Source organism: Epinephelus lanceolatus, chromosome 10 (genome assembly GCF_041903045.1).
Source record: "Epinephelus lanceolatus isolate andai-2023 chromosome 10, ASM4190304v1, whole genome shotgun sequence".
NCBI classification, from domain to species: Eukaryota; Metazoa; Chordata; class Actinopteri; order Perciformes; family Serranidae; genus Epinephelus; species Epinephelus lanceolatus.
This window is the reverse complement of record NC_135743.1, coordinates 26,257,976-26,285,798: the sequence shown is the minus strand read 5'-3', so window position 1 is coordinate 26,285,798 and position 27,823 is coordinate 26,257,976. Positions and strand designations below refer to the sequence as shown.

Here is a 27,823-nt window from a genome sequence, read left to right as displayed (position 1 = left end):
GACCAATGGAGAACTGTGTTGCTGAAATGGTGTACTTTATGAGGTTCACTACTGCATAAAAGATGTGGCTTTAATGCAATTCTAAAACTGGCTGTTTGTCATTTTTTTGGCTTTGGGGATTGGTCCGAGCGTACATTCCTTCTTCGGTCTCGTACACACACATCCACGGACAGCACATGTATTCACTCAACAGCATGTGTGCTAATATTCAACCACCTCCTGGTCCCTTTTTCTCTCTGCCCTCTTATTGACCTGTTTGCCTTTCATCCCCCCTTTTTATCTATATTCCTCCTACACATACAAATCTGTGGACTTTTTTGCCTCTGAGGCAAAAAGTTAATGTTTCCATACAGGCAAAATAGGCAAAACTGAGACCAGATTCTTTAAACAATCCTTTCATTATTCTATAGAGTTTCACAAAAGCTCTGACTGGGCACTTCAAGTTTGCAGTGAGCTATTGGTTATGACACGTTGTGTTAAATGTTCCCACATTGAAAGGTCAGCTGCAGGTAAAAGCACTCAGTTGTAGCTTTTGTTCCAGTTGTTTGCACAGTAGCGCAGAAAAATATTTCCTCCCAGCCTCAAAAAACATCCTCTTACAAACGTAGGTGCCAGAAAAAAAAGTTTTCAAACCACTGTGTGAAACCAAGCCAGCAGCATGCGAACGCAGCCAAATGGTCAGATGTTTTCCAAAATCCAATGATGCAGAGAAGAAAACACAAATGGCAGATGGAACAGTGAAGAAAGAGGCTGGTGAAACACAGAGAGACAGTGTCATCTATCACTAAGCAAAGAGCAAATGGCTTAAAAATAAACAGAAGTCAAACTCAAGTACACACGTTCACAAATAAAGTAATACACTGAGGTAGTAGTAGAGTGTAAGAAAAGCACAAGTAAACATTAATCTGACCCTTCTCACAGGGTGGGACATTCACAGTGAATGCCAATGACTGCAGAGGAACGCAGATGATTAGTGGTAGAGGACGGGGGATGAAAACCACAGATTGGGATGTGGGCAGAGAAGTACTGTGTTTTCTTCAGGGTTGATACAATACATACTGCACATCTTTTTGGCAAATAAACTTGTTGACGAGGAGCTGTGGAAATATCAGAAGAAAACACATTATATTAAAGTGCCCCAACGTACTTTATAATCTGACAGTGAGGAAAAAAGCAGGCAGTTCTTCAAGGATTGGGCAAATAGCCATATAAGGATAAAAAAACAAACATAAATCCATGTATCCATGTATTAATAAAGCATTTTAATTACAGTCAGAGCACCTCGGATGCATTTTTGGACTCCCTGCCCGTACCATGGACTTTTACACTGAGTGAGCTGGCCAGTCGTTGTTTTTCATCCTTATACTTCATAATCTGGTTTCTATGTAATGTGAGAATAAGGCCGCATTGACAGGGATGTACTTTCTGCAATTTAATAGTCAAAGTAACACCAATGCGGTTCATATATCAAGCTGTATTGTTCCTCTTTCAGAGTTCTGCAAGTACACTTGATACTTCTCTATCAAGAATCACATCTTCACATAATGCTAACTATAATAACAAGAGTATCATATTCCTTCATTCATGTCAGTTTTAGAACAAGTACTTGATTTATGCTGGGATTACAAATTCAAGTACAATTTGTGATGTAGTTTTGTCTGAATTTTAATTAAAGGTGAGTACAATCTATGAATGAAACAACAGGTAAATAGTGTCAGGTGTGAACCTAAATCCTGAAGAGGGATCCCTCCTCAGTTGCTCTTCCTTAGGTTTCTACCATTTTTTCCCCCGTTAAAGGGTTTGTTTTTTGGGGGAGTTGTTCCTTATCTGCTGTGAGGGTCCAAAGGACAGAGGGATGTGGTATGCTGTAAAGCCCTCTGAGGCAAATTGAGATTTGTGATATTGGGCTTTATAAATAAAACTGAATTAAACTGAATTAATTATTAGAGGTCTGTTATGACTTTAAATAATATTCCTGGGCCTAAATCTTTGTGTCCTTTGCTTATACTGACCTGTATTTTATGACAAATACTGTGTGCAGTAATATATTATGCAAATAGTACTGAAATGCATGACACATGCCAAATGTGTTGAATAGATTCATTTACATTTTTTGCTTTTTAGTGTCATATTAGTATACAGTACAGGCCAAAAGTTTGGACACACCTTCTCATTCAATGCATTTTCTTTATTTTCATGACTATTTACATTGTAGATTCTCACTGAAGGCATCAAAACTATGAATGAACACATGTGGAGTTATGTACTTAACAAAAAAAGGTGAAATAAATGAAAACATGTTTTATATTCTAGTTTCTTCAAAATAGCCACCCTTTGCTCTGATTACTGCTTTGCACACTCTTGGCATTCTCTTGATGAGCTTCAAGAGGTAGTCACCTGAAATGGTTTTCCAACAGTCTTGAAGGAGTTCCCAGAGGTGTTTAGCACTTGTTGGCCCCTTTGCCTTCACTCTGCGGTCCAGCTCACCCCAAACCATCTCGATTGGGTTCAGGTCCGGTGACTGTGGAGGCCAGGTCATCTGCCGCAGCACTCCATCACTCTCCTTCTTGGTCAAATAGCCCTTACACAGCCTGGAGGTGTGTTTGGGGTCATTGTCCTGTTGAAAAATAAATGATCGTCCAACTAAAGGCAAACCGGATGGGATGGCATGTCGCTGCAGGATGCTGTGGTAGCCATGCTGGTTCAGTGTGCCTTCAATTTTGAATAAATCCCCAACAGTGTCACCAGCAAAACACCCCAACACCATCACACCTCCTCCTCCATGCTTCACAGTGGGAACCAGGCATGTGGAATCCATCCGTTCACCTTTTCTGCGTCTCACAAAGACACGGCGGTTGGAACCAAAGATCTCAAATTTGGACTCATCAGACCAAAGCACAGATTTCCACTGGTCTAATGTCCATTCCTTGTGTTTCTTGGCCCAAACAAATCTCTTCTGCTTGTTGCCTCTCCTTAGCAGTGGTTTCCTAGCAGCTATTTGACCATGAAGGCCTGATTGGCGCAGTCTCCTCTTAACAGTTGTTCTAGAGATGGGTCTGCTGCTAGAACTCTGTGTGGCATTCATCTGGTCTCTGATCTGAGCTGCTGTTAACTTGCAATTTCTGAGGCTGGTGACTCGGATGAACTTATCCTCAGAAGCAGAGGTGACTCTTGGTCTTCCTTTCCTGGGTCGGTCCTCATGTGTGCCAGTTTCGTTGTAGCGCTTGATGGTTTTTGCGACTCCACTTGGGGACACATTTAAAGTTTTTGCAATTTTCCGGACTGACTGACCTTCATTTCTTAAAGTAATGATGGCCACTCGTTTTTCTTTAGTTAGCTGATTGGTTCTTGCCATAATATGAATTTTAACAGTTGTCCAATAGGGCTGTCGGCTGTGTATTAACCTGACTTCTGCACAACACAACTGATGGTCCCAACCCCATTGATAAAGCAAGAAATTCCACTAATTAACCCTGATAAGGCACACCTGTGAAGTGGAAACCATTTCAGGTGACTACCTCTTGAAGCTCATGGAGAGAATGCCAAGAGTGTGCAAAGCAGTAATCAGAGCAAAGGGTGGCTATTTTGAAGAAACTAGAATATAAAACATGTTTTCAGTTATTTCACCTTTTTTTGTTAAGTACATAACTCCACATGTGTTCATTTATAGTTTTGATGCCTTCAGTGAGAATCTACAATGTAAATAGTCATGAAAATAAAGAAAACGCATTGAATGAGAAGGTGTGTCCAAACTTTTGGCCTGTACTGTATGTGGAAAGTTTTTTGGGGGTTATAACATATTTTGTTGCTTCCATAGACTGTGTAGCAAAAAAAAAGTGCTTTTATTTTGAAAACAGTCGGACCGGAAGTTTACTTTTTCGTCAGGCTCGCTGAAATCACGAGCACGGAAACGGTGTTTAAGTTTCGGAATTACTCTCGTCTGTGAGAGTATTTTAAAACTGCATAACAGCTTGTAACGTCCACAAAAACAAAGACACTAACTTGGCCTGAAGGGTTCGTGTTTATGATATTTTATAGAGGTTAAAATTTAAGCTTTAAATTCATTGTCTGTCTCTGAACTTTGAACTTTTCTCTCCATCCTCCGTTCGTCTGTATTAATCTGATAATATTTTATCTTAACTTTCGGTTTGTTGGTAAAAGATAAGCTCAGTGAATGTGACTGTTGATACGTCACCGCTTTTGTCTTGGTTGTGTATTTAAATGGAAAGCGGGACCACTAATGTCAGGCTGAAAGTAAAACTGTGATGTTAACATTTACTGTTAGCTTAGTTTCTCTGCTCGAGCCAAACACTAGTGTGTATAATGCTACAGTGTTAAATTGCATAATAAGGAGCCATGTCTGTAGGATTATATTCAGTCATTAACATGTTTGGTGCTGTAGATTACTGTAATATCCCCTGTTGTCAGTGTTAATTTGTTGCATTAATGATGTGCTGCTAACGAGCATGTTCTTTCTGTCTGCAGATGGCTCAGGAAGGTGGACCACCCATCCTCCTCTCCCTCTTCATGTTTCTCCTAATGCTGTCAGCTCAGTGTGGCTGTCACCCTCACTCTGCTGGATCCATAAGGTCTTTGGCTGCAGCTGGTGCTGTATCCAATCAAACTGCAAGCAAAGGTAACCTAAACCCTCCTACCTTCACACATGTAGTGATGGACAGAGTTATGTGAGTGTGTGGACATAAGGGTTGCCAGCAGTACTTTTTAATTCAATGGAATAGGTTGAAGTGAAATAGGTTAAAGGCCATGCACACCCAAACAAGTGTATAAAATTTGCCCTCCTTCCATTGGCGTCTCTAGTCATGTCGATCCAATGTGCATCTGGCTAGCTCACCAACGTATGTTGATGTGGGACGTCCTTGTGAACAATGTCCATGTGTTGGCTGTCACAGCACCAGTTTGCTGGCTGGGAGCTTCCAGTGTCTCTGGTAGTGACCGGCCAGTCTCATTCTCCTGTATGCTATGTCTCACTCACCCAAGGCACCTCTATAGATTCTTGATGCATGCCCTGGTTCATGATTAGTACTGTACATAGCATTCTGTTGCAGTATCCATCCAGGGATGCTCACCTTATTGAATGCCGGACCATGAAGCAGGTTGGGCTTCAGGGTCCAGCATTCACATTCATTTAGGAGAACAGAGTCTACGGTAGCTGAGAAGAAGCTGAGCTTGGTATGTCTGGAAAGGTTGGACTTCCACACATTGGCCATGCTGTTTAGAGCCTTTGACGCTAGAGCCTTCCTCACTTAAATGTCCTGCTCTGTTGAGTTGATCCATTAGCCAAGGTGTTTACAGTCATTGACTTCTTTCAGAGCAGTACCTTCTGAAGTCATTAGAGGTGCTTGGTCAAGGAGGATGTTGTAGGTGATGACCCCAGTTTTCTTGGCATTTATCCTGAGACCACCCTTGGCACACTCTGTCTCCACTCTAGTCAAATTTCCCTAGCTAATTAGACACTATATTCAGGTTGAGGTGTGGTGGAGCTTTGCTGGGAATGATGAAACATTACCAAACTCTTTAAACAAACAACAATACAAACTGTCCCGCCCTAGCAGGTGCAACAAAGCTAAAAAGAGAGTGAGCAAGCTGTCAATCAAGCACATTCTTGAGAACAGGTCTAATCAGGCACCATAAGTGAAACCACCTGAGTGGATGGACTAAGGGTGTGAATGGGCTTTAGTATAGGAAAACAAACAGTAGAACAGGAACCCAGTGTTAAACCTAGATGCTAAATCCCTATCCTGTGATCCTCGCTTCACTCATTTGGGATATATTAGACCACACCCACCTACCAGTCCATTTATCATAGATTGACACTAGGTATGCAGACTCAGTCATTATGCTCAGTTTAATCACAGCTTACTCATGCTGTGTAAGGTAGTCACTGTGTACTTATATTGCATTATTGTATTTATATTGGAACAGGTCGTACAAGCCTTGAATTATGTGCCAATAAAATTATATAATATAGTGGCATGCATGACTGTATATCTGCCTCCTCACTCGAGTGACAAGGACACTGTATTTACTCCCTTTGAATTTATGGCTGAAAAGCTTTTTCAAAGGTTAAAAGATACTCTTGACAACAAAAAAGATTTAATTATAACCCTGAGTTCCTTTTTTTCTGCGTGAATTCCTTCTCAGACATAGCTGCAGAGGTAGCAGGCTATACTGATGTGGCCAAAAAGATTATTGACCTGGCTGTGTTTGGAGCTGCCCAGAACCGCTCTCACAGACGGCTGGCCGACTTCACCGACACCATAGGGAACCGTGTCAGTGGCTCACACAACCTGGAGTTGGCCATCAAATACATGTACAGTGCTATGTCACAGGATGGGCTGGACGTACATTTAGGTGAGTATGCCTTGTCATCTGTCTCGCTTGGACGCAGGATGGGAGGAGTGTGCAATGAGGATAATGTTACACAAATTAAGGGATCTTTTACAGCAATGTCTCTGGTTAGTGTAACTGTAGTTTTTTTGTCCCCTTTCACCCTTTTTTACTCCAGAGCCGGCCAAAATCCCTCACTGGGTCAGAGGGAAGGAGAGTGCAGAAATGATTGCACCCAGGGCCAAAAGTCTGGCTATACTGGGACTGGGTAGCAGTGTAGGGACGCCTGCTGAGGGTAAAAACCCTACCATATAAAATCCTTTTAATGCCTGTAATCTGTCATCCACTTCCCTTTTACTCCTCCATGTCTCTCTCTTATCTCTCCAGGAATCGAGGCAGAGGTATTGGTGGTGCAGTCTTTTGAGGAACTGAAGCGTAGAGCCAGTGAGGCCACAGGGAAGATTGTGGTCTTTAACCAACCATTTGTGAGTTACGGGGAGACGGTGGCTTACCGTGAACTTGGTGCCTCTGAGGCAGCCAAAGTGGGCGCTGTGGCCTCACTCATTCGATCTGTTACTCCATTCTCTATTAACAGGTATCTATCGATCTATCTAAACTATGAGGAAATACCCTTGGTGAAATGAAGGTTTAATCTGAAGATTCACATGTCCCTGTCTTTGCCTCTCTAGTCCCCACACTGGTTGGCAGGACTACCAAGATGGAGTGAAGCGTATCCCCACAGCCTGTATCACCATAGAGGATGCTGAGCTGATGTCACGTATGGCACAGAGAGGCCAGAAGGTTGTGGTCAGACTCACAATGGAAGCCAAGACTCTGCCTGATGCTGACTCCTTCAACACAGTGGCTGAGATAACAGGCTGGCAACACCCTGAGCAGGTAACCCACACTACCATCACAGACACCTGTCTGTCTGACCTATTATTACCTCTGCCCAGGAGGTTATATTTTTAGTTTGGTTTGTTTGACTGTTTATCAGCATGATTATGGGTAAACTACCAGTCCCGTTTTAATGAAACTCATGGGGCAGATACACAAATTATATTCCACTTTCCTTAAAGCTGTAGTGGGTAACTTTTATAGAAAGAAATAACTTTTGTCATATTTGCTGAAACTGTCTCACAGCACTGAATGAGACAGATAAACTGTGAAAAAAATCATACTCCTCTGCCTATTCTATTGTAATTAAATTACAAAATATTATATATGGAAACTGTTCCTGAAAGGTTACTGAAAAATAATATGTAATTAAATCACATTTACTAACAAAGGGGTCTCAGTAAAAAGCTTATACGTAGAATATAACCTTCATACATACAACACAACATCTTTTTGCCATCCTGGAAAGTCATCTTATGGCATATTTCTGGACACCATGGGTCGTTGTTGCGTCAAATTTCAGCAACAAATTTCAGTTGTGTGCTTATGTTTTTAGGACTTTTCAAGAGTAACTAGTCATCTCTCATTTAAAAAGTAACCTTCCCAACACTACCTTTTTCTCACCTCAAATGTTTTCAGTAACATATTTTAGTGTACTGTTGAGCTGTAAAATGAGAAAGTCGGTCCAGCCTGGTGGGCAGTGTTTCGCTTTACTGTATCCAACGTGGTGGCCGGGTCACAAACTTTTTCAGTTTACAGCTGAACAGTACACTAAAATATGTTTCTGAAAATATTTGAGGCGAGAAATTGACAATACAATGACAGAATCTCGGTTCATATTTGATCAGTGCTGCCTAGTTTGACAGTCTGATCGCAGTTGACTAACAATGATTGATGGCTCTGACTAAACATGCAGTTCTTCAAACTTGATACAGAGAGCAGTTGTTAGAGTACAATTGTAACACTGCCACAATCATAACAAAGCTTCTTTCTCAAACTAAGGTGTGGCTTTGGAAACGTAAATACCCACACATTATGTTAATTATGCGCTGACTCACATTCAAATGTGAATTGTTGGCAATAAAATCCACCACAGAAATTAATTTAAAGTTGACTCATGTAAAACTTTTTTCTCGTGAACACAGTTTTTCATAGCAACTGTCTTTGAAAACAAGCTGCCATGTTCATGATGTGATGCCAGTCTGAGCATTTAATATCTGTACGTGATAATTAAGTGATTTCTGGTTTTCACAAAGGTATGTTAGGTATGTGAAATATTTCCAGTTTAGAAGTACATAATAAATGCACATCTCAGATGACGAGGCTTCAGAGGACACAAACATATTGGCATAATTCTAATAGTTTTGGAAATGCATTCAGACATAGTGGTTTTGCATGCAGAATTGCATACCATAGAAGACTGGACTGTTGGCCTTGGCAGAGGCCTGCGCTGTCCAAGTGTCCTTCTGGTTGATCTATGTGTCTTGTCATGCAGCAGTCTCTCTTTTCAAGTCTTTCAGTGTTGGGTCAAATCTATTTGGGTGGGCCCTTCAAATTAATTGTATGGGAAACAGATGTCCTCAGAAAGACTCTATTATTATGTTCTTGTCTCTCTCTTAATTAGTCTTTCTCTCTCTTTTCCACGGTTTGGTGGGACGGGGAAGGAATAGTGTAACCTCTTTTTTTTGCCGACTCCAGATATTCCCACAGCTGTTTAGTCTGCCTTTTCCTGGTGTGTGTGTGTGTGTGATCTAATCTTTCCAGAGTGCTGAGGCTCAATTCAGCTGGAAATTCTGACAAATGTCACTTTGAGTCGGTCAGTATGATTTATTTTTCTATGGAAATACTTTGTGTAAACAACTCATAACCTGTTAGTAATGTTTTTTGGATGTGTTTTTGAAAAAAAAAAATTATACCTTGGAATTAGAAGTTTTTCAGTTTCTTCTGAAAATTCCCGAGAAATGTCTCTGCCTAGGCATCCTATTTACAAAAATCCCCAAACTCTGTCCATATGAAAATAGTTATATAAATCGCAACACGCCAGACATTCCTGCATTTTTCTCAGATCGCTGCATTCTTTCTATTGGCGAGTCTCAACAACTCTAAAATTACAGGCCTGCTGAAATCAAACTATTCTTTCATGGTACAAACAGAGTTGTGATTTGTGAACACGTTAATGTAAACATGCTGAATGATCATTTAAATTTGCTTTTGGGTGGATGTTTCTGAACTGCAACACTGGAGTCTGCAGTCATCCTTAGTATCTGTTCTTCATTTTCAGATTTTGTGAAGTAAAACTAGTGTTCTGTGTGTGAAGCTTTTGCGTGAATGGGGATGCACAGTGTTGCTTAGCAGGGACATTTACCTGAAAATAGGATCAAATAATCCGATTCCAGCATGCATTGTGCGAAAGGTGTCGTGCACTCTGGACAGGCGGTCTGTCGCAGGGTGGACACACATGGTCAGACACCTACATGCAACTATTAGCCTCATCAGTCATAAAATACAAAGTATGTCCAGCTCTAAGTCAGAAGCACATTCCCTGACCCAGCTTGCAAGGGAGCAGTGCAGTGTCACACAATGTCACACACAGGTCCTTCACACATATGTAGAAGGACACAAACATGTTTCACAGGTAGAACCTGATAAACGGACATGATGCCGCTGCACAAATCTCCAATGAAAGCTGGTGTGTTTGTAGAGGAGGCAGTATGATGAACAGAAAATCCCACTAATGCTTCTGTCAGGGCTGAAAACAGTGCAGCAACTTCAGGATACCAGATGTGACATGCTCAGCACCAAGGCACCCGTTGCCCAGTGTGGGTACACAGATGTGGGTAAACAGTCAGGACTAGTGTGGCAGATTTAACTTGAAGTCAGTGGAAGAAACTGTCTTGAGGTCTTTACTGTCTGCTCAAAGCTGTTGCATCTGTCTGAAGAAAAGTGGAAGAGAAGCAGGATCAAGATTTCCCATCCACAGGTACAGCCCCAGTCAGTTTGAACTAGTATGTCCTAAATAGCTGAGCAGGGTATGTAAATTGTAGCTGCTCTGATCTGTAAGGATGAGTGTTAAAACCTGTGTGAATCAAGCTCCAGAAAACAGGGAAGAAGCTTCTTGTTAGACTTGATCAGACTGAATTAACATTTTTCCTTTCCATGTATCACACACTTAAGGCGTGTGTGAAATTTCCAGTGTCCTGTGAATCATGGTGGATCCTAATATAGGTGGAGGCTGCCTGGAGCAGAGGTGTTGTTATCGTCGTTAAGGAAGTGTGCATGTTGAGTTACGAACAGAGGCGTCTGTACACGTTTTAATATCTGACAAGATAAATTTTGTCGGCAGATGAAGGTAGATAGTGTTGCATTGGGAAACTCACACTAGGAGTGTGTGTGTGTAAGCCTTTACTCCCTCACAGCCTCTTGAGCCTGCAAATACATCACATCCTAACATTATAGTCCAAGATTGCACAAACACAAGACTCCTGACTTTGATAGCTTACAGAACACTCACTTTGTTTGAATGGTATTGTGTCCAAAATATATCTCAGCAGCTCCCACTGTGTGTCATTCAAGTGAACGCACCCCTTCTTTACAAATTGCAGCCTCTCCTGTTTAATTCGTGGAAAATAAGTGGAGTTAACCAAAAAATCAGTCAGAAGACTTGGATGAGAGGAACATTGCTGATGTAAGCTGTTGCTATTCTTATCTGGGAACCATCGTTTGGTCGCTCATTATAGAAAAGGGAAATGAAACACATGGCATGGTTGACATCATTTCTGGCGCTGTGACTTAGTGCTCCAGCTGGCAGTGGCAGCAGTTGTGGTTGGAGTGTGTGTGTGCGTGTGTTTGCCCACGTTCATAGAAAGATGTCCATTTGAGGTTTAGTGAGTCATTTCCACAGTTTAGCCTTTTAGAGCCAGTCATCTGCGAGGGATGAGTTGCTAGGATTGTTTCCACCCACTTAACTCCTACATCTTCCATTTTTTCTTCATGGCAATATTACCCGTTTTATCTAAAATATCTCGTCATGTAGGCTTTCTGTTTATAGTTACGGCTAAAAACAAATTATGTAGCGTGAAAGTGATAATGATCATAAATGTCAGTGTGTATTAGGTTAAAAAAAATGTTTTCCTTCCCATCTTAACTACATGCCACCGAACCACATCTCAGCATCATTTTAATACTTTGTTAATCTCAATTTAAACTAGTTAACTACAACAAATTTAGCTGTAGCCATAAGCATACTAATAGCATTACTAGTCAGGTAGCTGTACCCTTTAGTAGAGTGACAGTGTAGCAATATAAAGTCAACAGGAGCCAGCAGAGGCCCTCTGAGGTTACCCAGTGTTTGAATTGCAGCACAACAGAAAAATAATTCATGTGGGGTTTTAATAAATATGAATGTCCTATTGCTTTCATCACCGCAGCTGGGCTGAATTATTACAAGCTCAGTGTGTTTATGGCCAGATTCCGACTCAAAGACTGGACTGTGAAATCCCTGAAGCATGCAGTAACCTGGGATAAACCCTTACATGGAAAACCTAAGTTAGAGGAAATTTAGAGGTCGACATGTGATTTATAGATCTTGCACATGGCGCCTTATCTGTGTTGTATCTGTACTAAATGTGTGTATGTCTTACATTCCCAGCTGATGCATTCCTAGGGCATGCTAAAAGCATTTAAGCATGTAGACTACACATTTCACAAATGTTAATATTATTAAATTAATTTTTAGGCACACTAATGGAACCTTCAACTTTAAGCAGATAGAAATGCTGATGCAAATGTACAAGACTACAAGTCTACAGCCATGCTAGTGGCTTTGTAAGGCTGCACTTAGATACAGTGGTGCTTTGAGCTAAGACTGACCCTGCAATGCCTAAAAAAATATATTAGCATTTCTCTTACGCAAGAGAGGAGTTGCACTTCACTCTTGTTTTAACAGAATGTGTGGCCTCTGGGTCATTGTCCAGACTGGACTTGCTCAGGTCAGAAAATGTTTTGTAACCTGGAACAGCAGGTCAGGATCATCCCACTGACAGGAATCCAACCCCTTTCAGATTCCTGGAAATGGGCATATCAGTCTGAACTGTGTGTTTTCGTCTTTGTTTTCCTGTTTTTGTGAGGCGGGCTGTATGTCCTTGCTGATAAAAAACATTTTTTTATTGTAAATACGTAGAGTCAAATCGGAGCCCTATCATGTTTGAGTTTGCTTTAATAAAATGTAGATATGGGCCAGAGAGTGTTATCTGATCCCATTCTCTTGCATTTGCACCAAGCTTAAAGGAATAGTTCTGATCTTTTGAAGTGGGATTGTATGAGGTACTTATCCTGTCGGTGTATTTCCTACAGTAGATGGTAGTCGCCATGCCTCAAGTTTGGGGAAGCAGAAAGCAGCACTGACACGAAAGCACTGTACTGCTGTGGACAGGGGCAGCAGCAAAACGTACTAGTCTACTGCTGTCTCAATCAGTTAGTCTGTGTTATTATACTGTTTTTCTCAGTGGAGTTTGGCTTTGTAGAGAGCAATCAACAGCTTCAGTTCCCCATTGGTTATCGTCTAACAGCAAGGTAAAGCAGCTTCTCCAAACTGGGTTGTGCCAACAGACATTTACTGTATGTAAAACACTGACTGGGGATAAGTACCTCATACATCAAACTATCCCTTTAAGCGTCACACCACAGTCTCCTCATGTCTATTTATACATCTCTTTATCTGTCAAATCTGCTAGGTCGTGTTACTGAGCGGCCATTTGGACAGTTGGGATGTGGGCCAAGGCGCCATGGATGACGGAGGTGGAGCCATGATTTCGTGGGAAGCCCTTTCCCTCATCAAGGACTTAGGTAATATGAAAACAAACATGTCCTATACTGTAGGCACATGCATATACTGTGCATGATGCTGCACAGATGAACTTCCACTGAAAAAACATGTACATATTTTATGAATGAATGAAAAGTATGTGGATGGCAGCAAGCTTACACAACCTTAAAAACAAAGTCAAGTTAATTATTTACTTCTCTTGTTTGCCCTACTGAGATCAGCCATCTTCTTTTTAAACAAGTGACTAGACCAACTAGTTCCATAAATGAGGGAGCGAAACACAACGTTCTGTATTCAGGGAGCAAAGTATCCTGTTCCAAACTTAGGTACAAATTATAAAACAATTCCACAGACTGTAAACTGTAATTTCCTCCAACTGTTTTTAGAGGAAGAAGGACAACATATTTAGGAAACAGGCTCGGATGTACAGCACAGTATAGTTATGGAGACAAGAGTGTAACTCAGTAACCCTACAGTGGGACCGTGTTATCCAAACAAGAGGAGAACAAGGTCCAGTGATAAAAAGGTTTAGTCAGGAATACAGTAACTTTAATGTGTATTACAAGTTCTAAAGAGTTAGAAATACAGTATCATCACTATACATGGCAGTTGTGTCGTTTGTTAACTGGAGCTGTAATTTTTCTCTTTCTTTATGTATTCACAGCTTTGTATGTTTATGAGTCTTTGTCTGTTTCCAGGTTTGCGTCCGAGGAGAACCCTGCGAGCAGTATTGTGGACAGCTGAGGAGCAGGGTGGGGTCGGAGCGCAGCAGTACTTTGATCTACACAAGGTACTGTCTACTGTTACTGCAGTAAAGCAAATTGACCCTGCTAGTAAGCAGCAGGGAGGGTCAGACCACACTGTGAAAGTATAGAGTATAGGAGCATAGAAAATGTTCTCCCAGTGAGCTGAACAGACCTTGGCTAGCTACCAGATTTTTCTTTGTGCAAAGGATCTAGACAGCAAACCAGCTTCTTTAGAGCTTTAGCTGCCTATGATGCAGTTGACCCCTACAGGGTTCCCACACATTTTTACCAATGAATGTTCAAAACCTTCCCATATCTTTTCCACTTTATTTAAGTAGTATAAACTAGGTAACGTTATGCTGAAATAGCGATCATAGGGCGCAATAGCGAGGTTCTTACTCCAGGGGGCTTTGTCCATAAGACAGGCATGGGAGCAAAAATGTAGCATGGAATATGGAATGAAATTTGTCTACTAAGCTGTAACTTTATCTGGTCTGGCTACAGCAGGTGTGAAATATGTGCTGACGCTGGCAGCCTGTTGAGCTGTCTTTTGGTTATCTTGATGCTTTTTCCCTTCAATATGGCTGACCGAACCTGTTTCCCCCTTGTTGCCAACGTCAAGCGTTTTGGTGCAGAGCTCACATCCAGCACAGGCAGGGTCAGCCTCTCTTTAGTCATGTATTATATTTGCAGTTTGAAAGCCATACATAAATTAACACATACTACCCAGGCATTTGCGTATACAAAAACTGCTAGCTAACTTAACTTGCTTGTTAGACATTCCCAGTACCAACTAGTTGCACACACTGTTGTGTCACATGATACTAGTGACAATTCAACACAGTTTTCCACAACATTTGGAAAAGTTTTCCAGGAATTTCATGACCATGGGAACCCTGCATACAATGACCTATACTGTCAAAACAGAGGTATGAGTTAAGTGCATGTTTTTAACCAGTGTACTGTAACACTTCTAATGTTCAATACATATTAGGAATTTCTCAGTACATTAGGGCAGCTGTACCAGCAACTCCCAGTGACTGGTTGAGTGTGATTCACCTCTTGAAGCCTTGTATGAGGATTACTGAGTGGTCCACTGTTTCCATTGGCTCAAGCTTGTTAATCATGTTAATCATTCAAGCACACCTTAGGGTGTTTTTTATGACTCTGTGGCCTCTCTTGATCCTTCACCTCCTGTATCTGCTCTGTGTCCTACTCTTTTCTGCTTCCTCTCCCCACCCAGGTGAACATGTCAAACTTTGACCTGGTCATGGAGTCTGACATGGGGACATTCAACCCTGTGGCACTGCAGTTTACTGGCAGTGATGCAGCACGAAAGGTAGGATTGAAAACACAACAGTATCACACAATTATTAAGTATTTATTCAGGCATAAAAGTCTGAATTCTGCAAAGCACAGAATCTACAAGGTGGCATGAATTAATACTCAGTGCAGTGAATGTGCTGTTTTCCCTCCATCTAATCCCTACTTAATATTAAACCTACGTTCAGACCATTGCTGCCTAGATTGGACATTTTTAACTAGTCTCAACTTTGAACTTCTGATTTAACATCAGTGTATTTTAATGCAGAAAACTCACGCTTAACCACTGAGTGACTGAATCTTCGATGTAGATGTGACACTGTAACGTCTTGTGACATGCTGAGTAAATGTTCACTTTTGGCTTATAATCCGGTGTCTGAATTACAAAAGCCACATAATTAAAAAATAAGACAATGCATCTTGAAATTACACTACCATATTTGAAAAGAGCTTGTGTATAACAGACTATGTGATGAGCTGAGAAGCACTAAGCTGTGTCTATATCAACAGGTGATGGAAGAAGTGGTCAAACTGTTGGCTCCCATTAATACAACCAAACTGGAGGTACACGGAGAGGGGACAGACATCTCACCATGGCTGAAGGCAGGGGTACCAGGTCAGTTCAATCAATGTCTGTCTGTCTTTCTGCATCTAGCAGCAAATGCTCATGATACGATGATTAAGCAAAGTGAAAATTCATCGTATAACAACTGGAGCCTCTAACTTTGATACAATATCCTGAAAAATATCAATAGTAAATACCATTTTTAAAAACCATGGGGAAAAACTGATATTGAGGGCATACAAGTTACATTTTTAGTTAAAAGAAAACAAGGCTATAACAGCAAAACTACTTCTCTTGTCTTGGTTGGTAGCAGGGAACTGCAGAATGACTGTAGTAAACAATAATGTTAAGAGAGAAGAAGAAGAAGAAAGCACAGCTGGTACTGGTGTATCAATACTGCAGAAAATGAGTTTTGAAACCTTTTCAAATATTCAAAATGAGTATTGATAAATCGATATTTTTGACAACACTAAACACAGATACACTTAAATAGGAAGTATCTCATCCTAATTTTGTGGTTTAATGCCCTCTCTTTTCTTGTAAAAGTGCTGTGTACACATAATCACATCCTGATTGATGAACTTTGAACATAACACAATGTAAAATAGGGAAGTGTGGGCAGATATTCACTGAGGTGGAATTTCTTAAAAATCCGAATTGAAACTGACCTCTAGTTTAGCAGTAAGGGTGAGAGACTGTATAGAGCCATTACAGTATAGTTACATTTGACAGATTTTTGCTTTTCTGAATTGCTAACAGTGAAAACAGATTCACCAATGTGAGGCTAATCTCTGGCCGTGTTTCTTTCTTTGTGGCTTTTCTAGAGATTTAGTGGTCCGAACATCCGCCCTGCCTCTGTCTAGTTTTTGTAGAAGTGAAATTGCAATGTATACAGAAAGATTGTGGTGTAACTTCTAGACAAGGAACAGAAAAAAAACAACCTATGTAAAAATTTCAGTACATAACAAGGCACCACATATGTTCCTGCTTTAAAGTAGGAAGTGTGCTGTATGGATAGAGACAGTTTTCCATTATTGCACATCTAACAGTTCCTAAAGAGCAGCTGAGGGTTTGATGCCTTCCTAATGCTAATTTCCTATAAAACAACGTATAGACTCAAACAGAATTAATCCTTCTCAATCATGACTTGTGGCCCACTAGACGTATGAGTGTGTGGCGACTCTGCCTGCCTGTACTTTCTGTGTTCGGGACATTTATGGGTGTGCACCCCCACAGCGCTCAAGTGGACTGCAGCAGGCATCCAAGAGACACAGTGCAGAAAAATGCATTTATAGTGAGGCAAAATGCCAAATGAGAGTGAATCTGGGGTTGGCTTTTACTTTCACTTTTGCCAGCAAGCATGTCTACACACAGTAACTGACAATCCTGCATAGTATTCCTATAGGGACATCTGTCTGTATAGTAATGTCTAAACAGGAAGTGAAGAAAAAACTAGCTTAACACCAAAAATCGAAGAATAGCACCATATCAGTTGGACACAGGTTACAAATTGTTGCACAGACACCGTTTTCCATGACCATACCATAAAAATGTAGGTTCCCAGCTGTCGTAATTATTCCATTCATTAATCTATCATTCATCCACTCCTCTTCATGAAGAGACTTCCAAAACACACAGCTGCTAACCCACGACAGTGAGTCCTCAGAGGTCATGCAGAATAGTCTGGGTTGTGATCCACCACAGATGAGCTGCATTCTGAAGGGCCTCCCTCCTCGTCTGTAAGGCTGAGTCGAGGTCTCTTGGATGCTCTCTTTACTACTGTTGGCTGCAGGAACAGTACTGAACTGTCCAAGGGGTAGGTGAGGGTGCAAACGCCACAATCTCTGCTGGGTATTTTTGCCTGGGTACCTTCAATGCACACACAAACAAACAGTCGTTCTGTGAGTGGTGTGTGTGATTTAGCAGCATGCATGCATGAGCTATTTCAATTAGGGAAACTGAACAGCAACAATATATTGAAGTTACAAGTGTTCAAACCTCTGCTTTTGACGTTTTTCAGCTGTGTGCCGATTGATCTCCTCTCTGTAGGGTCAGTTTGGGAGGCCACATGTCTTAAAATTATAGATGTGCTGCCATCATTGTCCTTAGTACAGAGAAAAGGGAAGCAACACATCCGTCATCACAAATATAGAACAGAAGAAGACTGTAAAAGTTAGTTGCGGTTTTAGGATAAGTGGTGCATCCTTAGTTGCTGATCATCATAGAAGACTAGTGGTAGTTTGACAGTGTGATTTTATTGTTGAGGAATGTCTGAGTCATACACAAAGATCATGGATGTATGAGTGAGCGTGGGAAACTGGACTGTAGTGGACCAATTTAAAAATAACATGTAACAAATTGAGTCTGTTGTCACTGTAGATGTATGCTCAGGATATCATAACAGTGTGCTGTAACTGTTTCAGGTTACACGCGCCACAGTTATTTGTTGTAACGTTTTCAGCACTAGCACTAACGTTAGCATTATACCTCTGTCGTGTGTCGGTGTTGTGCCGCCCTCTGTACGTCCTTTTCTATGGTCGCCTCTATTTCTGCCGTCTGTTGCCACTTTTTCAAATTTCTCAGAGCTTCTTCCACCCTGACTAACTTTCGGTAACATTTGCCACAAATCCTGCGAGACAACACCCCGGGTCTTTTTTGTAAAATGACTCCAACATCGTGGAACCGCTGGGACAACGGGTTTCCCACGGAGTTCACAGTGAAGAGGTTTCTTGAGTTTGTTATCACTCCTTTCACCATCAGGTTGGTTCTGCATAACCGACAACTTTCTTCTGCCGACATTATGAACGTTTGCTTAGCTACTCGCTTAGCAACCGGCGTTTGTGTCGACTGAAGATGACGTTGCAGGTACGGCGCGTAAATTTTACGTCACACACACTGATTGGTTCACGAATGGCTGGTGTTTGTTTTCTTATTTATATTATTTATTTAATTTATTAATATAAATGTTGTTTTGAAAATAAATAAAAAATTAAAGTATTAAAATCTGTCAATAAATAAATAATTAAATAAATGAACGTGAATTTAAAAAAATACAATAAAAAAAGAGTGAGAGCTGTGAGCTCACCTAAACCGCAAAAAAAAGAGGGAAGGAAGGAAAGATGGCTTGTAAAAAAACAGAAGAACTTTTATTTAAAAAAAAAAAAAAAAGGGAAGTGCTTGGCAACCAGACCACGCCTTCATTTGTCAAAATGTGTAGCCACACCCGGCTAATAAAAGGGACTAGGCGTTTAATTGGGACTTGGCTTTTAATTGTTTTAAAAGTTTTATGGTGTTCTGGAGATGTCTTACTCAGATCATCAGAGTACCAAATATTTTTAAGGATTAAGTAGTGAGTTTTTACAACATAAAAATTAAAGTCAGGTCATTTCACACTGAAGAATAAATGCACTGTTGTTTCATCAGCAAAAAATAACAGGAGTTATCAGTGTCAACTGGTATGTAAAGTTTTAAATAAAAGTATGTGACAAGAGCAGAAGTATTTTCCACTGTATCTCTTCTGATTGTTAGCTCCCAGAGAAGTTACCTCTAGCAGCTATTTTGTTTTTACTTTGAGAAAATATATATGAACAAATACAGTGCCCTCCAAAAGTATTGGAACAGTCAGTCCAATTCGTTTACTTTTGTTGTAGACTGAAAACATTTGGGTTTGACATCAAAAGATGAATATGAGACAAGAGATCAACATTTCAGCTTTTATTTCCAGGTATTTACATCTGGATCTGATACACAACTTAGAAGATAGCATTATTTGTAATGGAACACAAAATTTTTAGGTGAGCAAAAGTATTGGAACATATAAACTTAAAATAGATTAAAGTGAATGAGACTTAATATTTAGTTGCAAATCCTTTGCTTTCAATAACTGCATCAAGCCTGTGAACCACTGACATCACCAAACTTTTGCATTCTTCTTTTGTGATGCTTTTCTAGGCTTTCACCACAGCCTCTTTCAGTTGTTGTTTGTTTTGGGGGGTTACTCCCTTCAGTCTCGTCTTCAGCAGGTAAAATGCATGCTCTATTGGGTTTAAGTCTGGAGACTGACTTGGCCAGTCTAAAACCTTCCACTTCTTGCACCTGATGAACTCCTTTGTTGTTTTGGCAGTGTGTTTTGGGTCGTTATCTTGCTGCATGATGAAGGATCTCCCAATCAGTTTGGTTGGATCTTTCTTTAAATTAGCAGACAAAATGTTTCTGTAGACTTCTGAGTTCATTTTGCTGCTGCCATCATGTGTTACATCATCAATGAAGATGAAAGAGTCCGTCCCAGAAGAAGCCATGCAAGCCCAAGCCATGACATTACCTCCACCGTGTTTCACAGATGAGCTTGTATGTTTGGGATCATGAGCAGATCCTTTCTTTCTCCAAACTTTCGCCTTACCATCACTTTGGAAAAAGTTAATCTTTGTCTCATCAGTCCATAAAACTTTTTCCCAGAATTTTTGAGGCTCATCTCTGTACCTTTTGGCAAATTCCAGCCTGGCCTTCCTATTCTTCTTGCTAATGAGTGGTTTGCATCTTCTGGTGTAGCCTCTGTACTTTTGTTCATGAAGTCTTCTGCGAACAGTAGATTGTGATACCTTCACTCCTGCCCTCTGGAGGTTGTTGCTGATGTCACTAACAGTTGTTTTAGGGTCTTTCTTTACAGCTCTCACAATGTTTCTGTCATCAACTGCTGATGTTTTCCTTGGTGTACCTGTTCGACGTCTGTTGCTTAGTACACCAGTGGTTTTTTTATTCTTCAGGACATTCCAAATGGTTGTACTGGCTATGGCCAATGTTTGTGCAATGGCTCTGATTGATTGTCCATCTTCTCTCAGATTCACAATTGCTTCTTTTTCACCCATAGACAGCTCTCTGGTTTTCATGTTGGTTCCACCTCTAAATGCAGTCTGCACAGGCAAAACCTATCGTACCCAATCTGAAACTGAGCTCAGACATCCAGTGCTATTTATTGTTTGAATAATCAATGTAACTGGGAGACACCTGGGCAACAAAACACACCTGTCAGTCACATGTTCCAATACTTTTGCTCTCATGAAAAATGGGTGGGTTCAAACAAAAGGTGCTATCTTCTAAGTTGTGTATCAGATCCAGATGTAAATACCTGGAAATAAAAGCTGAAACGTTGATCTCTTGTCCCATATTCATCTTTTGATGTCAAACGCAAATATTTTCAGTCTACAACAAAAATAAAGGAATTGGCCTCACTGTTCCAATACTTTTGGAGGGCACTGTATGTTCATTATCACATTTCTTACACAGTATGTCTGTGCCAAAGAAATGAGTATAGTGCATCTAGAATGCCACCTCCTCCTAAACATTAATTGAATTAGTCCAGATGGGATGGATTTGATTGAAAAAGTATTATTTAAAGAGAATTGTCTAATTATACAAAGCTCATAGGACATTTTAAGGTCACGTTCATCAGAAATTGACACATTAGAGATAGTATCACTGTGGAACAATTAAGAATAACAGAGATTTGTTCCTGATGGGTTTATTGCTGATGAAACAGTAAGTTTGTCTGGTAACATTTTGACACATAAGACCTAAACCTGTTTCTTTTAAATAGTTAATCAAATGACTCTATATTTTTCATTACACCTTCCCAAGGTTTTCAAATGTATTATGTTTTGGTTCCTTGGTGGATTTTGGCTGAATAGAGTGTACATACTCCAGCTGGGTGTTCACTTGTTTTATAAACTGATTCATTGAGGCTTGTATGTCCTTGACTCCAACAGATAATGGTGGTGTCTTCCTCCAAGTCCTTGACCTATATTCTTTCAGTAATAACATGCTTTCATATTTTTTTACAGATGCCTTCCCATTTCATTATCATCCCAATACTCTTGCCAGCCACATTCTTATGAATCTAAATTCAAATTGTGGAAGGTGTAGAAAATGGAGTGTATTGCAAGTGAATTACTCTACTTACAAGTCATCGAAGCCTTAAGATGCTTTTGGAAAACCCTGATATTCCCTCCTCGGACCGTGTGTACACAGAGGTCTGCAAACATTAAAAATACTTTTACATAATGAAATACAAAAAAACTTACTAGATAAAAATATAATAGAGATAACAACACATACTCAGTATAATGTAAGTTTTATTACAACACATTTGAGACATGTATGTGCTTTGATTTTTCCTGTAAAAAAAAAAGACAAAGAAAATCCCCTCTGTACATAGCCAGTTGAATAATGAAACCCAAACAACAGGATCCAGCTTTACTAAGGCTGCTGATAATTTACCAGTCACCATTGAAATTACAGATTTAATGTTGGCCTGCTCTACAGTTATTTGATACTAACAGCTTAACACAAAAGCTACATTAACATCTCTGTTCACTTTTAGTTATCGTTTCTTTTTGACACCAAATATTGTAAATGAACTAACTTCATGATGTAAAACAGAATAGCAGAACTGAAACTGAATAATCCTGTCAAAACAATTACTGTGCATCTACTTTCTGTCAAATATCAAAGATTTTCACCTGTTCCACCCGTTACCATCCCAAATTTAGCAGCAATGGCTAGAAACTTTACCAAGCCATTACCGTTTCCCTCAATTGTGGATTTTTGATAGTGAAAATACGCATTTGTCTTGTTTTTCATCTTAGTGGCTTTTACACAGATTAAGTGGTTTAAACATTTTCCCCACTTCTGTCTAGTTTCAGCAGAAGTGAAATCACACTTTACTCAGAAGGACATTGTGGTATAACTCGTAGAAGAGGAACTAAAGACAAAAAGAACATAAAAACATTTGAACCTTGTGGCAGACAACAAAAACGTCCCCTTTTTAAAAAGCAGTAACAAACACGAGTTAGTCACCTAAAGATGCTCAGTTATCTTTTATGAAGTGTTTTCATAGTTTGATTTTTCTCCTTTCCACTCCCCCGACGCTCAGTTTTCACATTAGTAATGTTGTTCTGCACTCAAGTACACTTGCGCCATCATCTTCGTGACATTTTTGTTGTGCTGAAGTGTAGGAAAGAGTGCCGCACATGCACACCGCTGCTCCAGGAGCTGTCATCAGCGGGGACTGGTGGAGAGGCAAGGTGAAGGTCCGCTCCAAGCCAGAGCAGCTTGAAGGCAGAAACAAAAGCTGGATCTCGGCCAGTTGGCAACGAGCTGTGCTACTGTCTCATATAGAAGCAAAATTAAAGGACAACTTCGGTATTTTTCAACCTGGGCTCTATTTCCCCATGTGTATGTGTGCGTATGATTCATAGGTACCACTCGTTCTAAAATTGGTTCAGTATTGAGCTGCGAAATGAGCTAAAACTAAATAACTAAATAAACGGGCGTTTTTCCCGAACACAAGAACAGGATGTCGTGCAACACCCCGTACAGCTTTCATAGGCTGCCTTTGTCGGACGGCGAGATGCTGAAGTTGTGGCTAGTTGTGCTACAAATGGATGCTAACACTCCTGTCCAGACACTGCGCCTCGCAGACCATCGGGTCTGCGGTGCTCACTTCTCCCAAGATGACTACTGCCAGCCGAAGAGGAGAAGACATCCAATCCTGAAACACCTCTTCCTCAAGAAAACGACTGTCCCACGAGTAGAGAGAGCTACAGACACAGTGGCGCAAAGCTCGTGACATCACACAGCCCAGAGGTAAGGGAAAGGCTAAGTTAGCATGTTATTTAACACTGGCGATCTGAACCGGTCAGTGGCGAAAAAACACAAACTTCACACACACATACTCATTTACAGTACCGAGCGGAGACAACTTCCACCTTTCTGCTCCAACACTGACTGACAGCTGACTCCACTCATTCACAGTCACCACTGCCCCAGGGCCGCTACCATATGCTATTTACAGAGATAGCACTGGCGATCTGAACCGGCCAGTGGCGGAAAAAAGCACTTTTATATGGGACGCATTTGCCCCCATTACCGTTTTAGCTCGTTTCGGAGCTCAATACTGAACCAATTTTAGAACGAGTGGTACCCATGAATCATACGCACACATACACATGGGGAAATAGAGCCCAGGTTGAAAAATACCGAAGTTGTCCTTCAAGAATGTTTAATCAAACTCCTTGTAGTTGGGTTAAATAGGAGTCCGCTTTTTTTCAGTTACGATTGGTTTTCCCACTTGATAGGTATTGTACCAGCATACACATGAACCTTACTTGAGACCACCTTTTCAACTGGTCTAGGGCACAAATCGGGACACTGTGTGCAGGTATGGTACATCGTGTTCATGCTAATCAAACAAACTCAACTTTGGGGTCAAGTGAATTTGGATCAGGGCCCGGGTCCCTGATGTGAAAGCCCCCTTAAACAGTTCCAACAGAGCAGCTGACAGCTTGGAGTTTGCTCAAGTTTTCAGCAGTCCTAATCGTTCGCCAATCTTTCATTCACCAACTCCTCTCCATGAAGAGACATCCGAAAAGATAATAAAAGAGAAAGACACAGCTGCTAACCAATGACAGTGAGAGTCCCCAGAGTAACATTGAATCTTTTGGTTAATGAACCACCATAAACAAGCTGCATTCTTAAGGGCCCTCCTCCTCTTCTGTAAGTCGAGGTCTCTTGGATGGTGTCTTTACTACTGTTGGTTGCAGGAGCAGTAATGGACTATCCAAGGGGTAGGTGGGGGTGCACACGCCACAGTCTCTGCTGGGTGTTTTTGCCTGCGTAGCTTCAATACACAGACAAAGAAATTAGTCATTCTGTCAGTTGTGTCTTTAGTAGCAAAATGAATGAGCACACTTACTATTACAGTAAGTAAGATCAAAAGCTTAACAAATTTTAATATGGTTTTATGATATGCAGAAATACAAACCTATACTACGAAAGTGACTCTGCAGAGTTTTCATAGATAGCTGTGTGCCGACTGATCTGAGTGGTCTTGTCTCTGGAGGGTCGGTCTGGCAGGCTACGTGTCTTACAGCAGGCAAAGTCTGAGAGAAAATGCCAGTGATGACCTAAACATTGACACAGGGAACAACGACGCGTTATGCATACATCATCACAAATAAAATGTGAAACAACTGAATCCTTTGTGTATAGTTGAGAGGTATCCTGTGAGGCCGACGTCTTCTGGGTTTATGCTGTGGGTTGAAAGAAATGGTAAAAGCAGATAGCAATGCAAAGTCACCTTCAGAGAGATTTTATGGTATGCTTTGGCAGTGCAGAGGTGTACTTAAGATGCTACAATTAAAAATGAGAATTGAAAGGAGAGTGGCAAAAGAAGTAGGAAAATTAGATGAGAGGCGGCCATTACTGTTCTGTCCAAGCTTTTGTTAAATGTTTAAAGGTAACATCAGCCTTAGAGATAGGGCAAGGAGCTCGGACATCCAGAGGGAGCTCGGAGTACAGACGCTGCTCCATTGCGTCGAAAGGGGTTAGTTGAAGTGGTTTGGGCATCTGATCAAATTGCCTCCTGTCAGAGGTGTTTCGGGCATGTCCCACTGATAGGAGGCCCCAGGGCAGACTCAGAATACACTGGAGGGATTACATATCTCATCTGGCCTGGGAACGACTTGAGGTCCCCAGGAGGAGCTGGAAAGCGTTGCTCCTCGCCTCCTCGGCTTCTTATTCACGTCAATAATAAGCCCAGTCCGAAATCGCGTTTTTTCCCCCTCTCCTGGTGAATTCATGGGGGAGGAGGAAAGAATGAACTGCTTTGACCGGAAAACATGCCAGCTATTGTCAGCGAAGGAGAGGATTGAGGAATAACTCACATGCAATAACCTGGAAAAAATGGATTTTCAGGTGACGGAGGAGTGGGAGTGTACGGTGGCTAACACTACCTAGCACACTGGAAGTTAGTTGGGCACAGTCAACAGATAACACAAAGGGATATAAACTTACAGGCAGACCAACTTGTAGGCTCGTACTCGCTGTGTCCCCGGGATAGATGGACGGGACAGCATCTGGCTTCAGCACAAGTTTTGTGGCAAAGCCCATCTGTTTTTGGGTGAAATTCTCAAAACAGTGCTCGGGGAAATGGCTACTGCAGATCCGAGTTTTCTCTGGAAGCTTGTCCGGCACATTGCGATTTTTCCAAATAAACTGCACCCACTTCTCTCGGAGTTGCAGGTCCTTTGGTAATACATGCACGCTCACAATGTCTTCTTTTGCAGCGTTGCATCCGAAAACAAAACACGTCTCCGCCATCGTTTTGAACACAGTGAAAGCGAGGCTGCAGTCCTGTTTGCATAGAAGGTAACTGAGGGAAATGACCCGGAAGTGATAAAGTGGCAGCCTTAATAAGAGCTGTTATGGAATTTTAATATTTATGAAGTCTTCCTTTATATCTCCTGTGCCATACGACATGCAATGTCGTCCCACAATTCTTTGCAGTAGCAGCATTTAAAGGGGAACAACACCTAAATTAAGAATTAAGAATTTCAATATTATTTTTGTGTCCTGATAAAGTTTAATCAATACCTGTGAACATGAGCTATTCTCTTTCAAAGCCAGAAACCAGAGGAGTAAGTCTCAAACTTGTGATGTCATAGGGTACAAAGTCTGGAGCTGCTCCATAGACAATGAATGGGAGCCTGATTTTTGTTGACCCACATAATATTTTCTTCTTCTTTTTTTTTGTACCCAGATGAGCAGAAAATGTACCCATGTACTCAGAACATTCCCCTGGGTGCTCTCAGTGTCATCACTAACATTTTTTCTCAATTCATTGTCTGTGGAGCAGCTACAGACTTTATTCATTCATTTATTTTCTCTAACCACTTATCCTGTTAGGGGTCACAGGGGGGCTGGAGCCTATCCCAGCTGACACTGGGCGAGAGGCAGGGTACACCCTGAACAGGTCGCCAGACTATCACAGGGCTGACACATGGAGACAAACAACCATGTACGCTCACATTCACACCTACAGGCAATTTAGAGTCATCAATTAACCTGCGTGTCTTTGGACTGTGGGAGGAAGCCAGAGATACACACAAAACCCATGCTGACACAAGGAGAACATGTAAACTCCACACAGAAGGGCTCCCCCATCCCGGGTTCGAACCAGGAACCCTCTTGCTGTACTATTTATCACATCATCTCAAAGTCAGTGGGTTTTTGGTTTGATGCCTGAAGTAAGGTCTGTGGTAAACACAAGCTTAAGAGACTTTACGTTTTTGTTCTATGACATAAAATATGTCAGTAAATATCCCTCGCGTGAATTTTGAACACACGCCGAACACAGCTAAACAGCCTTACTGCAGTGGTGGTGACCATAGTGTGGTTTGTTTATAGCCTCATGTTAGCATTTTACTTGTGGTGATTTCATTTAGGCTAAAAAAAATATATAAAAGTATTGTTATTCAGGAAGATTATCTTGCTGAAGAATATGTGTAAGTATCATACACATTTGTTTGCCACACAGTTTGAAAAATCCCATAGATGTTTTGACGAGGGAACCAGGGTAATGCTATCTTCTGCGTCAGCCTACAGAAAAACATCATCCCTGGAGCACTCTTATCTGGCCGTTCTTTGGGGAATCAGCTATTATGTCACATTACACAACCACAGCCTGTATTAGCAAATACAAACTTCAAAGCACAATTGAGTCAGTATAAAAGTTGTTTACTGAATGTTGTGGTGGTTCTTAAGCTGTAATATTAACTAGTAGTTATAAGCTATTTTGATGCTTTTTATGCACTCTAACACCTTTGCGTTCAAAGTACAAAGAAATCCCAGTTTTAATCAATTTATTTCTATTGTGAATTAGAGAAAGGGCAGCAGGCCGCCCTGCACCCTATTAAGCGTTAAGGCCATAAGTTGAATATCAAAAGCCTAAATATAATTTTTCTCCCCTCCACCCTTTTCCCTTCACTTAAAAACACTTTAATCCTGGCCTCCACTTGCCCTAACCTCTGTAACTCTTGAATCATAGCCCTTCATTATCTTCATATTTCCTGCATGAAATCAGGACATGCTCCACTTTCTCCTTTTCTTGGCTGCAATAACCAACTGTTGGTCGGATGTTTCCCCATGATAAAAACTGAACTATTCAAGTGTTTTCTGTTAATTCCACTAATTCCACCCCTCCCACTTTTATTTTGGACTTAATGCAAGTCTTTTTATTGCACTATCCCAACACTGTTGCTAATGTTTGATTACTTACCTTCAAAT

The 27,823-nt window shown here is 41.0% G+C and overlaps 2 protein-coding genes across 4 annotated transcripts in view; one reads left to right on the top strand and one right to left on the bottom strand.

Annotated features, from left to right (window-relative positions):
- The first annotated feature begins 3,873 nt into the window (after positions 1-3,873).
- Positions 3,874-27,823, top strand: part of LOC117266016 (carboxypeptidase Q-like) — a 28,216-nt gene continuing 4,266 nt past the window's right edge. Inside the window, exons 1-10 of one of the 3 annotated variants that reach the window (XM_033640932.2) lie at positions 3,874-4,014; positions 4,486-4,636; positions 6,163-6,372; positions 6,527-6,643; positions 6,736-6,943; positions 7,038-7,245; positions 12,978-13,089; positions 13,768-13,859; positions 15,059-15,154; positions 15,649-15,754. In XM_033640932.2, coding sequence (XP_033496823.1) covers positions 4,486-4,636; positions 6,163-6,372; positions 6,527-6,643; positions 6,736-6,943; positions 7,038-7,245; positions 12,978-13,089; positions 13,768-13,859; positions 15,059-15,154; positions 15,649-15,754 — 1,300 coding nt within the window. In that variant the 5' untranslated portion in view covers positions 3,874-4,014. Of the gene's footprint in view, positions 4,041-4,293; positions 4,315-4,485; positions 4,637-6,162; positions 6,373-6,526; positions 6,644-6,735; positions 6,944-7,037; positions 7,246-12,977; positions 13,090-13,767; positions 13,860-15,058; positions 15,155-15,648; positions 15,755-27,823 lie in introns of those variants that run through there. The other 2 variants (XM_033640933.2, XM_078171877.1) reach the window with 2 other exon arrangements.
- LOC144464520 (uncharacterized) lies at positions 21,814-25,947 on the bottom strand. The gene is made up of 3 exons (XM_078171878.1): positions 25,553-25,947; positions 24,522-24,663; positions 21,814-24,377 (listed from the first exon to the last, which is right to left on the bottom strand). Exons 1-3 carry the CDS (start codon positions 25,856-25,858, stop codon positions 24,232-24,234), a joined length of 594 nt encoding a protein of 197 aa, XP_078028004.1. The 5' UTR covers positions 25,859-25,947; the 3' UTR covers positions 21,814-24,231.